The sequence below is a fragment of the Nanorana parkeri genome, unplaced genomic scaffold (genome assembly GCF_000935625.1).
Source record: "Nanorana parkeri isolate BGI_ZX_2015 unplaced genomic scaffold, ASM93562v1 scaffold3344, whole genome shotgun sequence".
Classification (NCBI taxonomy): domain Eukaryota; kingdom Metazoa; phylum Chordata; class Amphibia; order Anura; family Dicroglossidae; genus Nanorana; species Nanorana parkeri.
In genome coordinates, this window is record NW_017309612.1 from 21,269 (window position 1) to 41,920 (window position 20,652).

General features: G+C 47.8%; 1 protein-coding gene across 1 annotated transcript in view; it reads left to right on the forward strand.

Annotated features, from left to right (window-relative positions):
* LOC108803056 (zinc finger protein 260-like) overlaps nt 1-14,729 on the forward strand; it is a 16,765-nt gene extending 2,036 nt beyond the window's left edge. The window contains exon 3 of the mRNA XM_018574901.1: nt 13,702-14,729. Coding sequence (XP_018430403.1) covers nt 13,702-14,719 — 1,018 coding nt within the window. The 3' untranslated portion in view covers nt 14,720-14,729. The remainder of the gene's footprint in view (nt 1-13,701) is intronic.
* The last annotated feature ends 5,923 nt before the right edge of the window (nt 14,730-20,652 follow it).

Below are 20,652 nucleotides of genomic sequence, written 5' to 3' on the forward strand. Positions count from 1 at the left end.
GGGGGGAGAGGTGGCAGAGGTGGGGGGGTGGGGGGGGGGGAGAGCTGTCAGAGAATGTAGTGTGGATGGTGGGAGGAGAGCTGTCAGAGAATGTAGTGTGGATGGTGGGAGGAGAGCTATCAGAGAATGTAGTGTGGATGGCAGGGGAGAGGTTAGCACATTGGTTGCATGGGGGAGGCATTTTCTCAGAGAACAGACTTTGTGGAAAGATGTAGAACACCGGGTGCAGTGTTTAGTGGTGTGGACATTGCTGGGAGAACAGTGTGTGGTCGGGATGTAGACGCTGTAAATAATATCTCTACCAGGATGTGGTTATTATTGAGGGTACAATGTGTGTTTTGGAGACCTTTCAGCATTGCAATGTAAAACTCTGGAAGAGCTTCATATCCTTTCCTAATACAGTCATACATTCACATAATTCTCCGGAAGTGAAAGTTACAATCTGGTATAAATCTGTGCTGTGAGCGGCTGGTCAGGGCTGATTGCTCAGATCTGTGCTCTACTCTATGTACTGATCACTTACAGGAAATGTTGCAGAATCAACGGTGAGAAGAGGAAGTTTCACAGGGTTATTCACTAAAGGGTGAAGAGTTTGGAGAAGGCCGGAGAAGGGAACAATCTAGGACAACGTAGCTGACCTGGAACGTGAGCTGAATTGGAGAATTTTTCCAAATCAGATATGTTGTCCTAGATTGTTCCCTTCTCCGGCCTTCTCCAAACTCTTCACCCTCCTGTGAATAGACCCTGACAATGTCTTTTGATGAAAATAAGAATATAAATTATTCATGAAATAGTCGCTGTACAAGAATAATTTATCCTGTGTGTAAATGTACTCAGAAGGGACATGACAGCTATTAAATAAACGAGCCCGGTGTATATAATATATATTTGTGGACATTATAATTTGGTGCATTAATTCGATTTGCTATTCATTCTTTTAGTTTTGATTCTTCTAAACCTTGATACAGCTACGCCCCATAAATCTAGACCCTCAGACTCACAAATGAACTGTAGGTTCACCCTCTGGCGATGAAGCAGCATGAATCACACCTAACACTTACACACCAGGTGATGGGGTAAGGAGGGAGGGCCAAGAAGGCCCAGAAATTCATCAGACTCTCTCTCTATTCTTGGGATTGATCTGCATTTTCTTGCTGGACCCCGGAGAAGTTCTGCCTGCCAAGAACAATCTATGAAGGCCAAGCTGTATTATTGCAGTGCTATCAGTTCATGTCACATGATCTACTGTCTGGAATACTCAATCATTAACAAATATAACAGCCTATAGCACCCACTGTCACAGATTCGGCCGGCGAGCCTCCTTGCTCCCGCGACGTGCCGTCTCTCGAGTGACGTCACGTCGCGCTCCTCCCACGGGGCGTGGCCCCACACGTAAAACTTCAGCTGTTCCGATCACTCGGCGTTCCCTTAATTTGGTTCATCGAGTGACGGACAGCGAACCACGCGACTCTCCGTGATAGCCGAACCTTCGGCCTCCCTGCAGCCCGTGGACGACTCTGCTCTGACACCGGCTCCACATTGGAACCCGGACACCTCATTGCCGCACAACCCAAGCTGACCCAGCTGCCTGCCGCCATCTAACTGCAAGTAACTAGCTGTGGTGACAAGAACAGCCTACTAACCGCAGTCACGAGTAGCCGTGATACAGACCTGTCGTTCCTGCACTTGCAGGCATATGAACTGTTGGAGCCTAGCTCCATTATAACTTCTGGAGGCATTAGCTGGCATAACTATTGGATTGATGCTATATGATTGACTTACAACTAAGGAGAACCTTAACTCTTGCATAACTATTACTGATGATTCATGCTATAGGATTGACTTACAACTAAGGAGAACTTAACTCTTGTATAACTATTATTGATGATTGATGCTATAGGATTAACATACAATTAAGGAGAACTCTTAACGCTAGTTGCGGCTTCATGCAATGGAGTAGTACTGCTGATTAGTAATTGTAAGTGTGGCGGGAAGGTTAGGAGTGCCTTGTTTGCAATTGCCGTGTCCACCACCAGTTAGTACAGCAGCTCTGTCTGCTCCTCCATCGGGGCCTCCCTGTATCTCCCTTGCCAACCCACAAACAGTTATTAACCTCTATTACATAACTAAATCCTACCCTTACCTACTCCCAGGTGGTATATGATGCCCACGGTAATCCCGTCGCACTGAGTGTAATGGGATCCGCAGACTGAACCACCTCCTATCACGCCACATTCTGTGACATCCGCAGCTGGAATCCAATCCACCCGGTGCGCTGTGACATATTAAGGGAACCCGTATAATGGATCCAGCGGATCTTGCAGCCCATGTAGTGAACCTCACGCAACGCCTGGACACCCTGACCACTAGGGTAACCGAACTGCAAGAGGAGAACCAAAGACTACGCCATTACATGGTGGGACATGTAAACAACCACCCTGACCCCAGAGAAGGACCGGAACCCAAGGTTTCTCCTCCAGAAGTCTTCTCTGGAAACAGGAGACACTTCCGGGAGTTCGTCAGCTCCTGTCAGCTCATGTTCGATCTCAAGCCACGAACATATGCCAATGATGCCTTAAAAGTCAGATCACTCATTTCCTTCCTACGTGGAGAACCCCGGGCTTGGGCCGATACTTACCTCGAAAATAATGACCCCATCCTGCAGTCCTTACCGGATTTCTTACATGCCATGTCTCTCCTCTATGAAGACACAGGTAAACAGCTCACAGCGGAAACCACCCTCCGCAGCCTAAAACAAGCATCCAGGCCGGTTGAGGACTACATTGCCCAATTTAAACATTGGTCCCGGGACACCGAGTGGAACGACATTGGGCTCCGGAACCAGTTCCGCTTAGGCCTATCCGAATCCCTCAAAGATGAGCTTGCACGCATTGAACTGCCTGCCACCCTCGAGACACTCATGCTACAGTCAATTGACATAGACCGTCGCCTCCGCGAGAGACGGGCGGAAAGATCCTCCGGTCATTCTACACCACCTCGTAGGTCTCCATCCATACCACCAGAAGAAGCCATGGAGGTCGGTTCAGTTAGAGGACATCTGTCCCAAGGCGAGAGGCTCCGCCGGCGCCAGAAGAACTTATGTATGTACTGCGCTGCTCCAGAACATACCGTGGAATCCTGCCCCCTGGTCCGGAGGAAGACCGAAGGTAAGAAGTCACACCTTTGCAAGATATATCCTTCAAGACCTACTCCAAATAATTACATCTTTGTTTCCTTGATCCTACAGTGGGAGCAAAACCGAATCCTCACTGAAGCCATGGTCGACTCTGGCTCCTGCGGGAATTTCATTGATGTAACCTTAGTCAATAACAATAAAATCCCTACCCTTGCAAAGGATTCTCCTCTCCTGGTCTCTTTTATTGATGGTACCAATCCATCCACAGGTCCCATATCCAAAGAGACACCACCCCTCAGGATATCCACACCACAGAATCATACGGAGTACATCACCTTTGAGGTGATTCCATCTCCCCACTTTCCCGTAATCCTTGGGTTGCCCTGGCTCAAGTTACACCAGCCCACATTCTTATGGCCACAGAACACTGTCAAGCTTGATTCATTGTACTGCAGGGAGACCTGTTACCCTCACTGCCCTGTTTTACAGGTTGTGGCCACATCAGTTCCCCCGCATTACAGGGAATTTGCAGATGTGTTCAGTAGTAAGACCGGAGCAGACACCTTACCCCCTCACAGACCCTATGACTGCCCCATTGACCTACTTCCTGGTAGTTCTATACCTGTGGGCCGCATTTATCCACTCTCCGCACCAGAGCTACAACACTTAAAGGAGTATCTAGAAGCTAACCTAAAAAAGGGGTTTATCAGCCCTTCGTCCTCTCCTGCCGGGTCTGCCATGTTCTTCGTAAAAAACAAGGACCAAAGCCTTAGACCGATTATTGATTATAGAGCCTTAAACCGAATCACTGTAAAAAACCGGTACCCCCTCCCGCTGATTCCCGAACTCATAGAGAGGCTCCGTACCTCCAAGATCTTCACAAAGCTCGATCTAAAAGGGGCGTATAACCTCATCAGAATTCGCTCCGGGGACGAGTGGAAAACAGCCTTTCGCACTAGATACGGCTTGTTTGAGTACAATGTCATGCCTTTCCGGTTGTGCAACGCCCCTGCAACTTTCCAGGCATTTATCAATGACATCTTCCGGGACCTCCTTGATGTTTGTGTTGTAGTATACTTGGACGATATTCTTATTTTTTCTGACAACTTACAGGAACATCGGAAGCATGTCAGGTGGGTTCTATCTCGCCTCAGGGGCCACAATCTGTACGCTAAACTGGAAAAATGTACCTTTGAGTCGCACACTATTCCTTTCCTCGGGTACGTCATCTCACCTAACGGTATTGAAATGGACAGCTCCAAGGTGGACTGCATCCTGAAGTGGCCTGCTCCCAATTCCCGGAAGGCATTACAGAGGTTTCTCGGGTTTGCCAATTTTTATAGAAAATTCATAAAGAACTTTTCATCAATAGTGAAACCGATGTCGCAGCTCACCAGCATTCACTCTAAGTACACTTGGACCCCTGAGGCTCAAGCTGCCTTCATGGAGCTCAAACATCGGTTCTCTTCAGCTCCTATCTTGCGACTTCCAGTCCCCGAACTGCCTTACACTCTGGGAGGTCGACGCTTCCGATCTGGCGATCGGGGCCGTCTTGTCCCAACGACAGGGCCTCGCATCTCCTCTACACCCTGTGGCCTTCTTCTCACGATCTTTGACTCCCCCAGAAAGGAACTACTCCGTCGGCGAGAAGGAACTACTTGCCATAAAGGCCGCCTTGGAGCACTGGCGTCATCTGCTCGAAGGCACACCGGTTCCGTTCACTATATATACGGACCATAGGAACCTACAGTATCTACAGACCAATAGAACACTCTCTGGCAGACAAGTAAGATGGAGTTTCTTCCTCAACAGGTTCGACTTCATTATTACATATCGGCCTGGGAATAAAAACGGTAAGGCGGACGCCTTATCCCATCGAGACGAGTCAGGAGGTACCCCCTTGGAGTGGGGCACTATCATACCGGAAAACCGAATAGTCCCTTCCGCAATCAGTCTCAAGGATCAGATTAAGAAAGCTTTAGCCGACGCAAGGGGGATCACACCCCCAGACCTCCAGACGGATCACGAGGGCTTGATGTACAAAAACAATAAATTGTACATTCCCCCTTCCATGCAAGTCCCTGTACTAAAGCTACTGCATGATTCACCCCTCGCGGGCCATCCAGGTGTGATTAAATCAATAGACCTTGTTCAGCGATACTTCTGGTGGCCTCAAATGACCAGGGACATCCGACAATTCGTTGCTACATGCGAAATTTGTTCCACCTGCAAAACCTCAAAAGGTCGCCCATATGGACTTCTGACAAACCTCCCGATTCCAGATTCTCCTTGGAGTACAGTATCATTAGATTTCATTGTCGAGCTTCCTCCCTCTAGGAATCACAATACCATCTTGGTGGTAGTGGATATCTTCACCAAGATGAGTCATTTCATACCCTTACAAGGATTACCCAACGCTAAAGACACTGCTGACGATTTCATAACCAACATCGTCAAGTTACATGGGGTGCCGGCTGTAGTGGTCTCAGATCGTGGGACCCAGTTCATTTCCAGGTTCTGGAGATCCATATGCAACAGACTGGGTATTGACCAAGCCCTTTCAAGCGGCCATCATCCTCAGACCAACGGACAAACTGAGAGGGTAAATCAGTGTTTAGAACAATACTTACGATGCTACTGTACTCATCTCCAGGACAATTGGGTTGAATTACTACCATTAGCGGAATTCGCATACAATAATTCCACTAGCTCCTCCACTGGGACATCACCCTTTCTTGCTAACTATGGGTTTCATCCCACACCCATTCCTCAATCCTTCTTACCCACAAATCTTCCAGTTGCCAACGATTATTTGCAATGCATTCAAAGGAACAACGAACTGATTAAAACCAATCTGAAGAACGCTCAAGATCGTCATAAAAAATACTATGACCTCAGAAGGCGGGAACCCCCTCAGTACCAAGTCGGGGACCTCGTATGGTTATCCACTAGGAATATTGCTCTCAGAACTCCCTCCAAAAAACTTAGTCAGCTTTTTATCGGACCCTACCCAATAGAGAAAATCATCAACCCGGTAGCAGTCCGTCTTGCTTTACCTCACACCCTCAAGGTGCATCCTACGTTTCATGTCTCGCTTCTGAAACCACATAGGGCCAACACCTTTTGTGATAGATCGCCCCCTATCCCTCCACCCGTTTCCGTTCAAGGGGAGCAGGAGTTCGAGGTGGAGCAAATCCTAGACTCACGATTCCACAGACGTAGACTGCAGTACCTAGTCAGGTGGAAGGGGTATGGACCCCAAGAGGACTCCTGGGAACATGGTACCGACGTACATGCCCCTAGATTGCTGAGGGCATTTCATTCCAGACACCCATCGAAACCCTCGCCGCCCAGACTCCCCGGTGGGGTGTCCTTGAAGGGGCGGTATTGTAACAGATTCGGCCGGCGAGCCTCCTTGCTCCCGCGACGTGCCGTCTCTCGAGTGACGTCACGTCGCGCTCCTCCCACGGGGCGTGGCCCCACACGTAAAACTTCAGCTGTTCCGATCACTCGGCGTTTCCTTAATTTGGTTCGTCGAGTGACGGACAGCGAACCCCGCGACTCTCCGTGATAGCCGAACCTTCGGCCTCCCTGCAGCCCGTGGACGACTCCGCTCTGACACCGGCTCCCCATTGGAACCCGGACACCTCATTGCCGCACAACCCAAGCTGACCCAGCTGCCTGCCGCCATCTAACTGCAAGTAACTAGCTGTGGAGACAAAAACAGCCTACTAACCGCAGTCACGAGTAGCCGTGATACAGGCCTGTCGTTCCTGCACTTGCAGGCATATGAACTGTTGGAGCCTAGCTCCATTATAACTTCTGGAGGCATTAGCTGGCATAACTATTGGATTGATGCTATATGATTGACTTACAACTAAGGAGAACCTTAACTCTTGCATAACTATTATTGATGATTGATGCTATAGGATTAACATACAATTAAGGAGAACTCTAACGCTAGTTGCGGCTTCATGCAATGGAGTAGTACTGCTGATTAGTAATTGTAAGTGTGGCGGGAAGGTTAGGAGTGCCCTGTTTGCAATTGCCGTGTCCAGTTAGTACAGCAGCTCTGTCTGCTCCTCCATCGGGGCCTCCCTGTATCTCCCTTGCCAACCCACAAACAGTTATTAACCTCTATTACATAACTAAATCCTACCCTTACCTACTCCCAGGTGGTATATGATGCCCACGGTAATCCCGTCGCACTGAGTGTAATGGGATCCGCAGACTGAACCACCTCCTATCACCCCACATTCTGTGACATCCGCAACTGGAATCCAATCCACCTGGTGCGCTGTGACACCCACATATACCAAGCAGGCTTGTCCACCACTTTATTCAGCAAGGTAGCAAACACACACAGTTCAGTGTAGGAGGACTTTGTACATGGCATAGAAAATCTAAACATCTGCTCATCCGAGCCACCAACTAAACTCAGGTCAGTTCCTGACTAACAGGGTGACCCCCTAATGGGTTCTCCAAAACAAACAGGCAGCTCAGGTATCTATAGTGTTCTGTCAGCACTCAGCCTTTTGACCCAGCAGCAGAGAGAGCCCTGAGCCTCAGTCGGCTCACATATATAAAGACTTGTGTACGAATGAGACTAATAATGAGGCCCGGCTATCAGGTAAGATGAGGACCACGGAATGGAGGCTTTATCCCACCCAAAGCTCTACAAAGACTCCGAGCTCCAGGACCCAAATGGAGATGTTTTCTCCATATCAGTAATAGACCCCGGATACCCTCACCATGTGAGAAACCTAGACGACACCTAGATACCATTACAATAGGCTCATCTCACAACTCAGCCAACACACCAGAATATGGATCTTTATTTACTTCATAAAAACTGACCGTCATTTTAATTGGAGTTCAATGAGATCAGAAAAGGAAAGTCACATGACTAAAATAAAACTCCTTATACTTGTACTGAAACTTTGTAAAATGAGTCTACTAGGTGGTCTTTCAAGTTTTAGTTTGTTTTATGGAGCGGAATAACCGTACAGTCTGTTTATTAGTTTTACTTTTCTAAATATAAAAAAAAATCTATCACATTCTTGTTTTTCCTTTTATTTGTCTGGATTTGATGTGAGGTATAATCTGTGTGTAGTCATGGATGTAACGTAATAGAGGAATAGACCACAAGGCAGCGAGCACAATGATGAAACGTAACGGAGACTGCAGTATTTATATTCAACACAAGGTGGTGATCTCACGTGGAAGCCACCTACAGGAAGTGATGTAGGTATAGACAGGAAGTGATGTATCGTATAGACAGGAAGTGATGTAGAAGGTTAAAAAGGAAGTGATGTAGCTGAATAAACAGGAAGTAATACAAGAGTGAAAAGGTGAAGAAGAATTGGAGGGAAGTTAAGAAGAGACTGACAGAAGAGGAGGAAATATCGGTTGGGTTGCTGGGATAGTGAAATCTTCGGGAGAGACTGCGCACCACATTGCACTATGATTGGGGTATAAAGGGGTAAGTAGAACCTGAGTCTACACACCATATACACTGTATACAGATGGCACAGTCCTTGTACCCCCTAAATATAATATAATTACTGAGCCATCAGCGAGAATTTCACAGACACGTATAAACTTCAGCACAATGATTGTTGTAAAAAAAGACTCTGCTCCATTCTTTATACATTTTGTAGCAGTCATAGGGTATTGTACCGTGTTAGCCATCGAGTATTGTAGAATGTTTGACGTTAAAATAATTCCCTTTGTCCGGAATGTTTGAATCTTCAATAACATAACTTAGCCAAATACGGTATTGTAAGAACTCACATTGCCCACATACGCATTTCACATACAAAATATAGACAAAGAGCTCACACTGTGTCTGAGCCTAGCTTAAAGAAGCGACAAGGGATGTGTCTGGATGGTGACTGTATCATTGTGTGTGTCAGGTTCCTATAAGGTGTCAGGATGTCTCTGTCTATTTCTCCATGGAGGAGTGGGAGTATCTAGAAGGACACCGGGATCTCTACAAGGACGTGGTGATGGAGAATGAGCCGCCCCTCACATCACCGGGTAAGAGGAGAGAGCAGTACGGAGGGTCCACCTAGATCCCCCATCATCTGATACACGCATAGAAACAATGTATTCAGTCAATGTGTGTGTTTCCTACAGATGGATCCAGTAAGAGGAACCCACCAGAGAGATGTCCCCGTCCTCTGTATTCCCGGGATCCCACACAGGAAGATCACAACTACTCACATAAGGTTAAATAGAGAAATAATTATTAATAGCCGATAGTTACATTATGACCTGAACATTATCTATGTAGTTATTCTCATTCTCAATATTCAGGGTATAAACCAGAGTGAGTGTCATAATGATTTTAAAGAAGAGATAAAAGAGGAGGAGGAGGAGGATAGTGTAATGGAGGAGTTTTCAGAAGGACACAAAGACCCCTTCAATGACATCATGATGGAGACATTCCGTGACACAAACCCACCAGAGAGATGTCCTCGTCGCCTGGATTCCCGGGATTGTACACAAAAACATCAGAACATCCCTCACCATGATCAGGTAGGTGGAACCCGTTATATGGAACACAGAAGTCATTGTGAACTGTTGGGGGGCAACATTCTTCCATGTAGTCTGTTGGTTTAACATATACATCTGAAATGCAGCTTCCCACCCATTCCACCCTCTCCATTACAGCTTCCACCTTGAGCCATTTTGAACCATTTTGACCTGATCATTATCTATGTAGTTACATTTGAAATGATTGTTCTCAATATTCAGAGTATAAACCAGAGTGATTGTGATTATGATGTTAAAGAAGAGATTAAAGAGGAGGATAATGAGGACGGTGTGATGGAGGAGTTCTCAAAAGCGCATAAGGACCCCTTCAAGAACGTCATAATGGGGCAATTCAATGGCACAAACCCACCAGAGAGATGTCCTCGTCCTCTGTATTCTCGGGATTCCACACAGGAAGATCTCACCACCCCCCACCATGATCAGGTAGGTGGCACTCGGTGTATAGAACACAGAAGTCATTGTGAACTTTGGTCTATGTGGTCTCTTGGTTTAACATTAACTTTACATCTGAAATGCGGCCTCCCTCCCCCTCCATGTCAGCTTCCCCTTGGAGCTCCCCCCACTTTTATTGTTTTTTCTAACAATCAATACATTTAAATTTCTTCCATGGGTCTTGGGTCCAGTCACAAGACATCATGGAGTCTCTTCTTCCTTGTGTTCCTCCAAAGGGCACTTGCTGAATGATGTGGTGCTGGTCTTTGGTTCTGGTAGTCCAGGCCGGTTTAATAATGCCCCCCCCCCAAGGTGAGGATCACTGGCCCCTGGGCTCCCAGGAAATGGGTAGGAGACCGTCCCTGAAATGGGCAGAACAGGACGCGTGATATTCGTCTGCAGCAGATCAGTAACACCTCCCAGTCTTGTCTCCCCCTCAGTCTGTGATTGGACAGTAATAAAAGAAGCAGAAGACTGATGAAACCATCTCTCTGTAACTCCTCTCTCAGTCAGCATGACCTTTATTAGCCCTGCAGCTCAGTTGATGGGCTCCTTGCGCTGCTTCTCCCTTTGCTAGTCCAAGCTTTGCTGTACAGGGGCTGCAAAAACCTGATGCCAAGTCACATTCAGGTACTTACACTGCATTTTCTATTATTTGGGGGTTTAGGGTGAAGAACGGAACAATATAAACGTGGAGATTAAAGAGGAAGAAGTGGAGACGTATGTGGGGGGTGACCGGCCGTCCACGGAGGAGGTCGGGATGATGATGAAAAGTGATCAGGATGACATTTCTCTACCAATCAACACAAGTAAGTAACAGACACTATGGAGGGAACAGGTCACAGCTCTATGTCACTTCTGAGTAGAAGGTGTGACATTTAAGGGATCATGTTGGAGAATTATCAGATCTTCATATCATCAGACAAGATGAGAGATGAATTATAAATGGTGGACCATCAAAGTTGGGAAGAAGATTCCCCAGAAGAAGTCATCTGCCCTATTGTAGGATGAAGGGGACGTGCTCCCTTACATTGGTTGTCACCACCATTCCTCAATATGACGTCATGTCCTCAACACATGAGTAGGAGATACTGTACACCATATGAAAGGTCCATCTCTAGAGCTGCAGCTAATGATTATTTTCAAAATCGATTAGTTAGCCGCTTATTAAGTTCGATTAATCGGATACAAAAAAAAAGGCTCCAGTGATGGACTACTAGTTTGCATTGAGATTGTAGTGCATCACGGGAGCAAGTTTGGAGCGGTGGAAGTAAAAAAAAGTGTGGTGTGCAATATAGTACATTATACAGCGGCGCAATGCAGAATACCAGCAGCTATAGAGGAATACAACAAATGGCAGCAAAAGTAAGTTATACATACAGCCTTTCTGGCAGCTGCCTTTCCCCCATGCCTGCTCTTCCTTAATTGTGCCGATCGTGATGGGCGGGCAGCAGCGAGTCTGTAAGGCGGGGAGATGCGGCGTGCAGGGAGGAGAAGCAGAGTGCTGCGAGTCCGTATAGCGGGGAGGAGTGGTGTCGTGCGGCGGGGAGGAGTCGTGTCGCACCGTGGGAAGACAAAGACGTGAGCCGCCAATCAATCGAACTTCAACTAATCGATGATGGGAAAACGTTGGCAACGTTTCCATCATCGATTATAATTGACTTAGTCGATTAATTGTTGCAGCTCTATCCATCTCTATTCCTCAATATAACGTCATGTGACCAACAAATGAGGAGGAGATACTGTACACCATATGAAGGTCCATCTCCATTCCTCAATATAACGTCATGTGACCAACAAATGAGGGGGAAGATACTGTACACCATATGAAGGTCCATCTCCATTCCTCAATATAACGTCATGTCCCCAACAAATGAGGAGGAGACACTGTACACCATATGAAGGTCCATCTCTATTCCTCAATATAACGTCATGTGACCAACAAATGAGGAGGAGATACTGTACACCATATGAAGGTCCATCTCTATTCCTCAATATAACGTCATGTGACCAACAAATGAGGGGGAAGATACTGTACACCATATGAAGGTCCATCTCCATTCCTCAATATAACGTCATGTGACCAACAAATGAGGAGGAGATACTGTACACCATATGAAAGGTCCATCTCCATTCCCCAATATAACGTCATGTCCCCAACAAATGAGGAGGAGATACTGTACACCATATGAAAGGTCCATCCCCATATCTCAACATTTTATCTTACCATTGAAACTGTCACAGGTCGGGTCTATTTTTCAGGAAGTGAGCAGAAACATACCGCCGCTCACTTTCTGATCCGCTCCCTGCAGAGAGCGGTGACTGTCAGTCACCACTCCCCACTTGGTTGCTCCCCTCTCCAATCCTCCAGTGCTGATTGGAGGAACAGACGGGGGAGTGGGCGGGCACAGCTGGCTTTGCCTCTAGAGAGAAAGAGTCAGCTGTCCATCAGCCAGCGGGGTGGATCCCGACAATATTGTCGGGATCTGTCCCGACTGCGGTGCATTCAACATATAGCGGGCTATTGCTAAGTTTTGGGTCACACAGTATATGTCCTCCCGTACCCTGAGGAAGACCATGGGCTAAAAAGATTACCTTTAATGCACAAAACAATTGTTCCCGATGTGTCAGAGTTGTTTTGGTTGTTTTTACCCTTTAAAAGGAGAACTGTGAGGCGAGTGCTTTTCACTCATCCTCATAGTTCTAGCCGACCTGTGACAATGAGACTGTCACAGGTCGGCTCAGTAGATCGGGAAGTGAGCAAACACATACTGGCGTTCGCTCACTTCCCGTTCCTGTCACGGCTCTCTGCCGTGACAGGGGATGGGCTGGATTCCCCCCTCCGATCCTCCAGCGCTGACTGGCGGAACGGACGGGGGAGGGGGCGGGCACAGCTGGCTCTGCCTCTAGATAGGCAGAGCCAGCTGTCAGTCACGCAGCTGGGCGGATCCCGGCACAATTGTCGGGATCCGCTTCAGCTGCGGCGTCTCAGTATACCGCGAGCTACAGCTCGCGGTATACTGAGCTTAGGGTGACGGGAGGACACTAGTTACCCTAAGGAGAAGTATGATGAAAAGCCCTAACCCCATAGTTCTCCTTTAACTCATTTTATATTTTGTGCTACAGTTCTACCAAATATCATGACACGTCTCTACAAAACTGTTGACTGTCAGATAAACATACATGACTCTGATTACTGACGTGTGTAATCATTTCTCTCCAGCAGATGGATGTGATGTCAGGAATACCTCGGAGAGACATCTTATATTATCTGCTGATTGTAAGTCAGAAGATAATGTCATCACACAGGATTCTCCAGGAGTGAATCCAAATACACAAAATATACATCACAGACCTCACTGCTCGGAGACATCAATGGATCCCTCTGATCAGGGTGAATCTTCTGATCATTCACATACTATGACTGGAAATATCCATCTAAGATCTCACACTGCAAGAGATCCATCTAATCCCAAGGAATATTCCTCACCCCATGAAGGAGAACACAGAGGTGAAAATCTTTTTTCATGTTTAGTATGTGGGAAATCTTTCACTACAAACAAAAAACTTCTTAGACACCAGAGAATTCACACAGGTGACCGTCCCCATTCATGTTCAGAGTGCGGGAAATCTTTCACTGAGAAACATAAACTTGTTATACACCAGAGAATTCACACGGGTGAGCGTCCTTATTCATGTTCAGAGTGCGGGAAATCATTTGCTCGGAAAGGAGACCTTGTTAAACACCAGAGAATTCACACGGGTGAACGTCCGTATTCATGTTCAGAGTGCGGGAAATCTTTCAGTTGGAAAGGACACCTTGTTAATCACCAGAGAATTCACACGGGTGAACGTCCTTATTCATGTTCAGAGTGCGGGAAATCTTTCAGTCGGAAAGTATACCTTGTTAATCACCAAATGATTCACACGGGTAAGCGTCCTTATTCATGTTCAGAGTGCGGGAAATCTTTCACAGGGAAAGGACATCTTGATGTACACCAGAGAATTCACACAGGTGAACGTCCTTTTTCATGTTTAGAGTGCGGGAAATCATTTATGTGTAAGGGAGACTTTATTAAACACCAGAGAATTCACACAGGTGAACGTCCTTATTCATGTTCAGAGTGCGGGAAATCTTTCACCGAGAAAAGACACCTTGTTATACACCAGAGAATTCACACTGGTGAGCGTCCTTTTTCATGTTCAGAGTGCGGAAAATCATTCACTCGGAAAGAAGACTTTGTTAAACATCAGAAAATTCACACGGGTGAGCGTCGTTATTCATGTTTAGAGTGCGGGAAATCTTTCAGTCGGAAAGGAGTCTTTGTTATACACCAGATAATTCACACAGGTGAGCGTCCTTATCCATGTTTAGAGTGTGAGAAATCATTCTTTCGTAAAACAGACCTTGTTATACACCAGAGAATTCACACGGGTGAAGATCCATATTCATGTTCAGAGTGCGGGAAATCTTTCAGTCGGAAAGGACAGCTTGTTAACCACCAGAGGATTCACACGGGTGAACGTCGTTATTCATGTTCAGAGTGCGGGAAATCATGCATTCATAAAGGAGAACTTGTTAACCACCAATGAAGTCACATGGGTGAGCCTCCTTATTCATGTTCAGAGAATGTAGTGTGGATGGTGGAGGAGAGCTGTCGGAGAATGTAGTGTGGATGGTGGAGGAGAGCTGGTAGAGAATGCAGTGTGGGTGGTGGAGGAGAGCTGTCAGAGAATTTAGTGTGGATGGTTGGGGGGAGAGCTGTCAGAGAATGTAGTGTGGAGGAGAGCTGTCAGAGAATGTAGTGTGGAGGAGAGCTGTCAGAGAATGTAGTGTGGAGGAGAGCTGTCAGAGAATGTAGTGTGGAGGAGAGCTGTCAGAGAATGTAGTGTGGAGGAGAGCTGTCAGAGAATGTAGTGTGGAGGAGAGCTGTCAGAGAATGTAGTGTGGAGGAGAGCTGTCAGAGAATGTAGTGTGGAGGAGAGCTGTCAGAGAATGTAGTGTGGAGGAGAGCTGTCAGAGAATGTAGTGTGGAGGAGAGCTGTCAGAGAATGTAGTGTGGAGGAGAGCTGTCAGAGAATGTAGTGTGGAGGAGAGCTGTCAGAGAATGTAGTGTGGAGGAGAGCTGTCAGAGAATGTAGTGTGGAGGAGAGCTGTCAGAGAATGTAGTGTGGAGGAGAGCTGTCAGAGAATGTAGTGTGGAGGAGAGCTGTCAGAGAATGTAGTGTGGAGGAGAGCTGTCAGAGAATGTAGTGTGGAGGAGAGCTGTCAGAGAATGTAGTGTGGAGGAGAGCTGTCAGAGAATGTAGTGTGGAGGAGAGCTGTCAGAGAATGTAGTGTGGAGGAGAGCTGTCAGAGAATGTAGTGTGGAGGAGAGCTGTCAGAGAATGTAGTGTGGAGGAGAGCTGTCAGAGAATGTAGTGTGGAGGAGAGCTGTCAGAGAATGTAGTGTGGAGGAGAGCTGTCAGAGAATGTAGTGTGGAGGAGAGCTGTCAGAGAATGTAGTGTGGAGGAGAGCTGTCAGAGAATGTAGTGTGGAGGAGAGCTGTCAGAGAATGTAGTGTGGAGGAGAGCTGTCAGAGAATGTAGTGTGGAGGAGAGCTGTCAGAGAATGTAGTGTGGAGGAGAGCTGTCAGAGAATGTAGTGTGGAGGAGAGCTGTCAGAGAATGTAGTGTGGAGGAGAGCTGTCAGAGAATGTAGTGTGGAGGAGAGCTGTCAGAGAATGTAGTGTGGAGGAGAGCTGTCAGAGAATGTAGTGTGGAGGAGAGCTGTCAGAGAATGTAGTGTGGAGGAGAGCTGTCAGAGAATGTAGTGTGGAGGAGAGCTGTCAGAGAATGTAGTGTGGAGGAGAGCTGTCAGAGAATGTAGTGTGGAGGAGAGCTGTCAGAGAATGTAGTGTGGAGGAGAGCTGTCAGAGAATGTAGTGTGGAGGAGAGCTGTCAGAGAATGTAGTGTGGAGGAGAGCTGTCAGAGAATGTAGTGTGGAGGAGAGCTGTCAGAGAATGTAGTGTGGAGGAGAGCTGTCAGAGAATGTAGTGTGGAGGAGAGCTGTCAGAGAATGTAGTGTGGAGGAGAGCTGTCAGAGAATGTAGTGTGGAGGAGAGCTGTCAGAGAATGTAGTGTGGAGGAGAGCTGTCAGAGAATGTAGTGTGGAGGAGAGCTGTCAGAGAATGTAGTGTGGAGGAGAGCTGTCAGAGAATGTAGTGTGGAGGAGAGCTGTCAGAGAATGTAGTGTGGAGGAGAGCTGTCAGAGAATGTAGTGTGGAGGAGAGCTGTCAGAGAATGTAGTGTGGAGGAGAGCTGTCAGAGAATGTAGTGTGGAGGAGAGCTGTCAGAGAATGTAGTGTGGAGGAGAGCTGTCAGAGAATGTAGTGTGGAGGAGAGCTGTCAGAGAATGTAGTGTGGAGGAGAGCTGTCAGAGAATGTAGTGTGGAGGAGAGCTGTCAGAGAATGTAGTGTGGAGGAGAGCTGTCAGAGAATGTAGTGTGGAGGAGAGCTGTCAGAGAATGTAGTGTGGAGGAGAGCTGTCAGAGAATGTAGTGTGGAGGAGAGCTGTCAGAGAATGTAGTGTGGAGGAGAGCTGTCAGAGAATGTAGTGTGGAGGAGAGCTGTCAGAGAATGTAGTGTGGAGGAGAGCTGTCAGAGAATGTAGTGTGGAGGAGAGCTGTCAGAGAATGTAGTGTGGAGGAGAGCTGTCAGAGAATGTAGTGTGGAGGAGAGCTGTCAGAGAATGTAGTGTGGAGGAGAGCTGTCAGAGAATGTAGTGTGGAGGAGAGCTGTCAGAGAATGTAGTGTGGAGGAGAGCTGTCAGAGAATGTAGTGTGGAGGAGAGCTGTCAGAGAATGTAGTGTGGAGGAGAGCTGTCAGAGAATGTAGTGTGGAGGAGAGCTGTCAGAGAATGTAGTGTGGAGGAGAGCTGTCAGAGAATGTAGTGTGGAGGAGAGCTGTCAGAGAATGTAGTGTGGAGGAGAGCTGTCAGAGAATGTAGTGTGGAGGAGAGCTGTCAGAGAATGTAGTGTGGAGGAGAGCTGTCAGAGAATGTAGTGTGGAGGAGAGCTGTCAGAGAATGTAGTGTGGAGGAGAGCTGTCAGAGAATGTAGTGTGGAGGAGAGCTGTCAGAGAATGTAGTGTGGAGGAGAGCTGTCAGAGAATGTAGTGTGGAGGAGAGCTGTCAGAGAATGTAGTGTGGAGGAGAGCTGTCAGAGAATGTAGTGTGGATGGTGGAGGAGAGCTGGTAGAGAATGCAGTGTGGGTGGTGGAGGAGAGCTGTCAGAGAATTTAGTGTGGATGGTTGGGGGGAGAGCTGTCAGAGAATGTAGTGTGGATGGGGGAGGAGAGCTGTCAGAGAATATAGTGTGGATGGTGGAGGAGAGCTGGTAGAGAATGCAGTGTGGGTGGTGGAGGAGAGCTGTCAGAGAATGTAGTGTGGATGATGGAGGAGAGCTGTCAGAGAATGTAGTGTGGATGGTGGAGGAGAGCTGGTAGAGAATGCAGTGTGGGTGGTGGAGGAGAGCTGTCAGAGAATGTAGTGTTGAAGGTGGAGGAGAGCTGTCAGAGAATGTAGTGTGGATGGTGGGAGGAGAGCTGTCAGAGAATGTAGTATGGATGGTGGAGGAGAGCTGTCAGAGAATGTAGTGTGAATGGTGGAGAGCTGTCAGAGATTGTAGTGTGGTCGGTGGGGGACAGTTATATTTGTGAGAGAGCTTAGCATATTGTGTGGAGTGTGGGAGGTGGGGGGTATTCCCAGAGGATATAGTTCAGTGCAGAGTGTTTAATGATGCGGATACTGCTGAGAGAACAATATTGGGTGGTGGGAATGTACACACTGATGATATAAGAATGTCTCTATCGGGGTGTGAGTATTACTGAGGGTACAATGTTGGGTTCTGGGAAGTTTTTAGCATTGCATTATAAAACCCCAGAAGAGACCGGATCTGATAAGAGCTGTTTATTCTTTCTTAATACATTTATTCCTGGTGATAGGATTCTCCAGAAGTGAAAGTGAAAGTAACCATCTGTGGTATAAATCTGTGCTGTGAGCGGCTGGTCAGGGCTGATCTCTCAGGTGAGCCACTGGTCAGGGCTGATCTCTCAGATCCGGGCTCTACTCTATGTACTGAGAGGAAGTTTCAAAATCCTTTGCTGAAAATAGGAAGTTGGACCATCCATCAAATAGTCACCATACAAGAATGAATGACAGTGATGCTAAATGTGTAAGTTTACTAGGCAGGGACATGACAGATATGAAGTCAATGAGTCCGGTGTGTATATAGCAAATCATTTTAAAACAAACATTGTCAAAATGTCATTTTTAAACAATTAAAGTGTGCACTTTATCATTTTGTGCCTCAGTTTTCCATTTGAATTGCATTGTTTTGCCATAATTATAAATAGTAGCTCTCTGGCTGATGTGTGGCGGATACAGCACCCCACCACCCGGGACTACTCATTCCACTCCCTTGTACATGATACCAACACGCGCATTGGTTTTTTCTTGATCCCGCACACATCCCTGGCCTCCGCGCATAGTACCGGAATTGGGAATATATAATGTACTCCGACCATGCCCCGATCTTGCTGACCCTCGCATTGACAGCACAACACGCCCGGGGATGGCATTGGCGGCTGAACGAATCGCTCATACACGACCCCGACCTCCTCTCTGAAATTGAACGGGACCTTCGGACCTACTTTGACCTAAATACCATTCCGGACTGCTCCCCGTACACGATCTGGGAAGCCCACAAGGCATACCTTAGGGGGACTTTAATTAAGTTAGGCACTAAGCGTAAGAAACAGAGACTTGAACAGCAGAACGCGCTCCTGACACAGATCCACACCTTGGAGATCCTACATAAGCGACGCCGTGACCCGACCACTCTGTCCCAACTACGGATCGCAAGGGAGTCCCTATGTACTTTAGGACTGGAAAAAGCCAAAGCCACCCTTGCCAGATGCCTTAGGCATTTTTACGAGTACGGGAACCAGTGCAGCCGCTCCCTTGCGCAAGCCTTACGCCAGCAACGTGCCCGAACCTTTGTACCAGTAATTAAGACTCAATCCGGAAATAGCTGCCATATTTCGGAAGATATTGCCGCCGCATTCCGTGATTACTACGCCTCACTTTACAACCTGCCGGCCCCTCAGACCGCTTCAGCCGTGTCCGCGCGACAACGGCGCATTCGTACTTACCTAGAAGAGGTGGGGATGCCTTCTCTCCCCGCCGAGATATGGTCCGCCCTGGAAGACCCTATCTCCATGGAGGAGCTGGAGGCGGCCGTCAAGCAAACCAACACTGGCAAAGCCCCGGGCCCTGATGGCTTCACCCTTTCGTATTACAAGAAATTCCCTGCTTTACTTTATGGCCATATGCTCACAGCCTGGAACTCTGTCAGCAAATTCCCTTTGCTCCCTAGGGACGCCCTGTCAGCCCACATAACAGTGATACCTAAGCCGGACAAGGACCCCACAGTATGCCAGAGCTATCGCCCTATCTCCCTCCTAAACGTTGACACTAAACTTTTTGCTAAGGTCCTCGCCACACGACTCATCCCATACCTTCCCTCTCTGATACACCCGGACCAGTCGGGCTTTATACCCGGCAGGGAGGCGAGAGACAACACCATTCGGGCCCTCAATATCATCCATTTGGCCCGGTCGAAGACCTCCCCTAGTTTCCTGTTGTCCACCGAAGCGGAGAAGGCCTTCGACAGGGTCGACTGGACCTTCCTCCGCCTCACATTAGAGCACATTGGGCTGGGCCCGGCGAACTGTCCAACTTCCATATTAATACCCAAAAATCGGAAGCCTTGAACTTGACGGTGCCCCCGCAGATGTTAGCCCGTATACAGGAAAACTTTCCCTACCATTGGTCCTCCACCTCCCTTAAATATCTAGGGGTTAGGCTCCCTCAGGATCTGACGCACCTATACAATATCAACTTCCCTCCCCTGCTTCAGAAGGTTAGATCAGACTTGGATGGATGGGCACGGCACACGTTTTCCTGGACGGGTCGTAGTAATATCATTAAACAGAATATCCTGCCACGCTTCTTGTATCCCTTTCAGGCCCTTCCAATCTCTATCCCTCGCTCCTACTTCCGGTCACTGCAGGCCACGATCACTAATTTCGTATGGGCAGGTAAGACCCCCAGACTTGGCCTGGCAATTCTCCGACGCCCCAAATGCGCTGGGGGCCTAGCCTTACCTCTATTACATGGCGACCCACTTGACCCGGGTGGTAGATTGGTGTCGGCACAGCGACACCAAGCCTTGGGTGACACTGGAGCAATCTCTATCCCCGATTTCCTTACATGCTCTTCCGTGGTGTAATGGAGCTCTCCCTGGACAGCTGCGTTCTATTGGTCCGAATTCACCACAACAGCCGAATACTGTTCCATCATGGCCGCTTGAGTAAAGCCTGCAATTCCTTATCTCCTCCTCCCTGGCCCACCCCCCTCAGCCTAGGCCTCTCCCTCCCTCCCCACCTGTCCATCATTTGTCCTACCTTTCCTTCCCCATGTAT